This window comes from Molothrus aeneus, chromosome 6 (genome assembly GCF_037042795.1).
Source record: "Molothrus aeneus isolate 106 chromosome 6, BPBGC_Maene_1.0, whole genome shotgun sequence".
Classification (NCBI taxonomy): domain Eukaryota; kingdom Metazoa; phylum Chordata; class Aves; order Passeriformes; family Icteridae; genus Molothrus; species Molothrus aeneus.
The window spans coordinates 8,907,728-8,911,370 of NC_089651.1; the positions used below are offsets into that span (position 1 = coordinate 8,907,728).

Here is a 3,643-nt window from a genome sequence, read left to right on the forward strand (position 1 = left end):
CTACCCAGCTGATGGTGGAGACTGAGCAAGGTTTTCTTGTCTTGTTAAGGCCCTTCTCACCTGGCTGATCACTCTTTTTAGGGCACATTTTACCTCTTTGTTCCTGAGGCTGTAGATGATGGGATTTAGGAGCGGGGTGAGCATTCCATAGAGCATGGACACAACCCTATCCCAGTGTGGGGAATAGGTGGAGGAAGGGCGGACGTAGGTGCAGATGGTGGTCCCATAAAAAAGGCAAACTACAGCCAGGTGAGAACCACAGGTGGAGAAAGCCTTGTGCCGGATCCCAGGGGACTTCCTGGCCAGGATTTCCTGGAGGATACAGATGTAAGAGGCCACAGTGACCACGCAGGCGCCGCTCCCCAGCACCCCGGCCACCACCAGGATCACCAACTCCGTGCTGTGGGTGGACGAGCAGGAGAGGGCCAGCACGGGAGGAAGGTCACAGTAATACTGCTGGATTCTGTTAGGACCACAGAAAGAGAGTGTGAAAACCAGAGAGGTGTGCAGCAGGGAGTTCAGAAGCCCAGTTGCCCAGGTGCCCAGGGCCAGCTGAGCACACAGCTTTGTGCTCACAATGCTGGGGTACCTCAGGGGGTGGCACACAGCCACGTAGCGGTCGTAGGCCATCACAGCCAGGAGGAAAATCTCTGTGCCCACCACAGCAATGAGGGAAAAGTGCTGGAACAGGCAGCCAGAGAAATAAATCTCTTTGTGCTCCAGCAGCAAGGCCCCCAGCATCTTGGGCACGGTGATGGTGGGACATAAGAGATCCAGCAGGGATAAGTTGCCGAGGAAGAAGTACATGGGGCTGTGCAGGTGGGAGTCAGTGCTGATGGCAATGAGCAGAGTGATGTTGCCTGCCATGGTGGCCAAATAAATGAGCAGAAACAGCACAAAGAGAAGCAAACGGATTTCTGGAGCATCAGAGAGGCCCACGAAAACAAACTCAGATACTGCTGAGAGGTTGCCCCTCTGCATCTTATCTCTCATTGTGGGAACGAGCAGAGGTTTCCCTGGAATAAAGAAGGTATAACTTAATCACAATATCATCCCCATTTTAAAGATTGTGAGGGGGTTTTTATGTGTCCATTTTGAAGTTCAAAATTGTTTCCAAGCATTGCCGCACTCAAAATCTAAATTTTACTTACATATTCCTAATGCAAAAGGCAAAATGTAGGTATTAAACTTCACAGTGATTAAAGCAAAATGTTAGTTTTTGCAAGTTGCCACCTCAGACTGAAGAGCTGGAAATTGAAGTTACCTTCCCTATGGCATCCAGCTTGGACACAGCTCCAGGCAACGCAACGGGGCTTTCAAGGTTCTCTGAGCAAAGGGAGTGTGGTATAGATCCTAAAATTCCTTTCAATATAAAATACTTAGTATTAATAATACCACTAAAAGGATCTAGATTAGTAACAGAAGCTAAAACTTTTTAAGGGAGTAATGCTGTCAGAAAAGAAATAAATCTCTCATACTCAACGGAGCAACCTGGTCTAGTGGAAGGTGTCCCTGTCCATGGCAGGAGGCTGGAATCAGCTTTAAGGAGATTTCCAACCCAAACCATTCTATGATTCTATCATAAAAGTAAGTTATAATTTGGCATCCCATTAAAGACCCCCAGTTTTCTGTAGTTTTACCCTACAGACTTCCATAATACCATTAGTACTTCTGGCATCTATCTGGACTTTCCCCCCATCCCATTTCCCCAGTTCAAAGAAGTCTAAATGTGGCATTAAAGGATCTTGCCATTTACCCCACACTGCTCCATGGAATGTAGCTCAGTATTTACAGTAAGGAGTTACATACCAGCCCTAGAGGGAGGGAAAGCAAAGTTCAGTCCAAATGACTCCTTTTTGGGAGACTTTGAGATTGATTCTGAGATGGTGGGAATATTGTACCACATTCCCATTTGTAAGATATGCAGACATAAATAGATTGATGAAATATTTCATCTGGCCAGGCTCCACTGTGGTCTCATGTTCTCCCAGAAGCTTGAGAGGGAGCAAAGTCAGGGCTTAAACTACATAAGAAATCGTAAACTCAGCAGAAATAAAAGGGACATCACTTGTTCATGAAATAGGGAGGTCATTCAGGTGAAATAGCACAGAAACAACACAGAAATACTCACTGCTGCACAGAATTAATTACAGGTGATTTATAGTTGTCTGTAGCTCCAGGAAACAAAAAAATCCTTTTTCTTCTTTCTACATGTGACATAAAAATTATTTCACTCATAAGGAAGAGATGAATCCTGTCAAAGCAGCATTGGAATATTCACACAGACACCTGCCAGCACTGGCACAAGGGCTGGCTTGGCTGCAGGAGTAAGCAGCTCTCTTCTTTAATGAGGTTTTATAAATATGAGGGAGTGTCTGGGGACAAGTGTGTCTGACAGTTTTTTTGGCTGTTCCCTTAATTGCATGTATGAGGGGTTTTTCAGAATATTGCCAAAAGGGGCTGGAAATTGAAGGATCCAAAATTACCAGCACTACTTTGAAGAGCTGACAAAAATTCCCCTCTGGTCCCATTAAGCATCCATGTGTGATTTATTGGAGTGCCACTCCCCATGTGATATCCAGGATTGAGAGCAGGCCTGTTCCTATTCCAGCAATACCTGACTGTAAATTCTGCACTGTTCACATGAAGGACTCTTGCTGTCAAACATTCTTCCAGCCTGTTTGTTGTGTTTGCAAACTTCTGGAACTTAAAGATTCTGCATCTTACATGGGAAAACAGTGGTAAGACAAGAGGGAATGGTTTTAAACTAAAAGATGAGGGACTTAGATTGGATATTAGGAAGAAATTCTTCCCTTTGAGGGTGGTGAGGCCCTGGCACAGGCCCTGGCCCAGGGAAGCTGTGGATCCCTGGAAGTGTCCAAGGCCAGCTTGGTTGGGGCTTGGAGCAGCCTGGAATAGTGGAAGGTGTCTGTGCCCATGGCAGGGGGTGGAACAACATGAACTTTAAGGTCCATTTATGAACAACATGAACTTTAAGGTCCATTTCAACCCAGGCCATTCCAGGACTGTATAAACTGGAATTCCCCAGGGGTCACACAGCACAGGCCTATCCTGCCATGGGAGTGCAGAGCTGTGGCTGGAATAAATCCCCATGGCCCAGCTCTTCCCCTGTGGGCTGCAGTTACTCAAGGATCATCAGGCATCACACTTCCCATGGAATTTTGCAATAAAGGATTTCATAATAAACCCAGATGCCAGAAAGAGATACAGCAAAGAGATCCATCCCTCACCTCTCCCTTCCAAGCCAAACAATTCTGTGATTCTGTTCCCCTCATAATCTTAAATGTTTCTTTTGGGGTGAGATGCATTGGCCTCATGAATGTGCCAGTCACCCAGGCCCTCAACTCCAGATCTAAGTTGTTTATTTGCAGGGATAATCTTAGCTGGGTTATTTAGAAGTAGAAGCACAGGATAGTTTTGGAGATAAGTGTTCTGCCTCAGGGTAAATACATAAAAATTATATTGCAGTATATTTTATTATAAAAATTCATTAAAAACACCCTCGAAACAAACAACAACAAAAATATCTCTATTTGCAGAATCCAGATGTGGACTAATTGATGATATGCTGGATTAGACCCCTCTTGCCCACTGCTCCCTGCCATCCTCACTGTTACACAAC

General features: G+C 45.3%; 1 protein-coding gene across 1 annotated transcript; it reads right to left on the minus strand.

Annotated features, from left to right (window-relative positions):
* On the minus strand, positions 1–981 carry LOC136557988 (olfactory receptor 5V1-like). Its single transcript, XM_066552223.1, has one exon. It carries the CDS (start codon positions 979–981, stop codon positions 1–3), a length of 981 nt encoding a protein of 326 aa, XP_066408320.1.
* Positions 982–3,643: the final 2,662 nt, after the last annotated feature.

Coding starts and splice junctions, on each gene's coding strand:
- LOC136557988 (XM_066552223.1), bottom strand. CDS start 981: ATGCAGAGGGGCAACCTCTCAGCAGTATCTGAGTTTGTTTTCGTGGGC.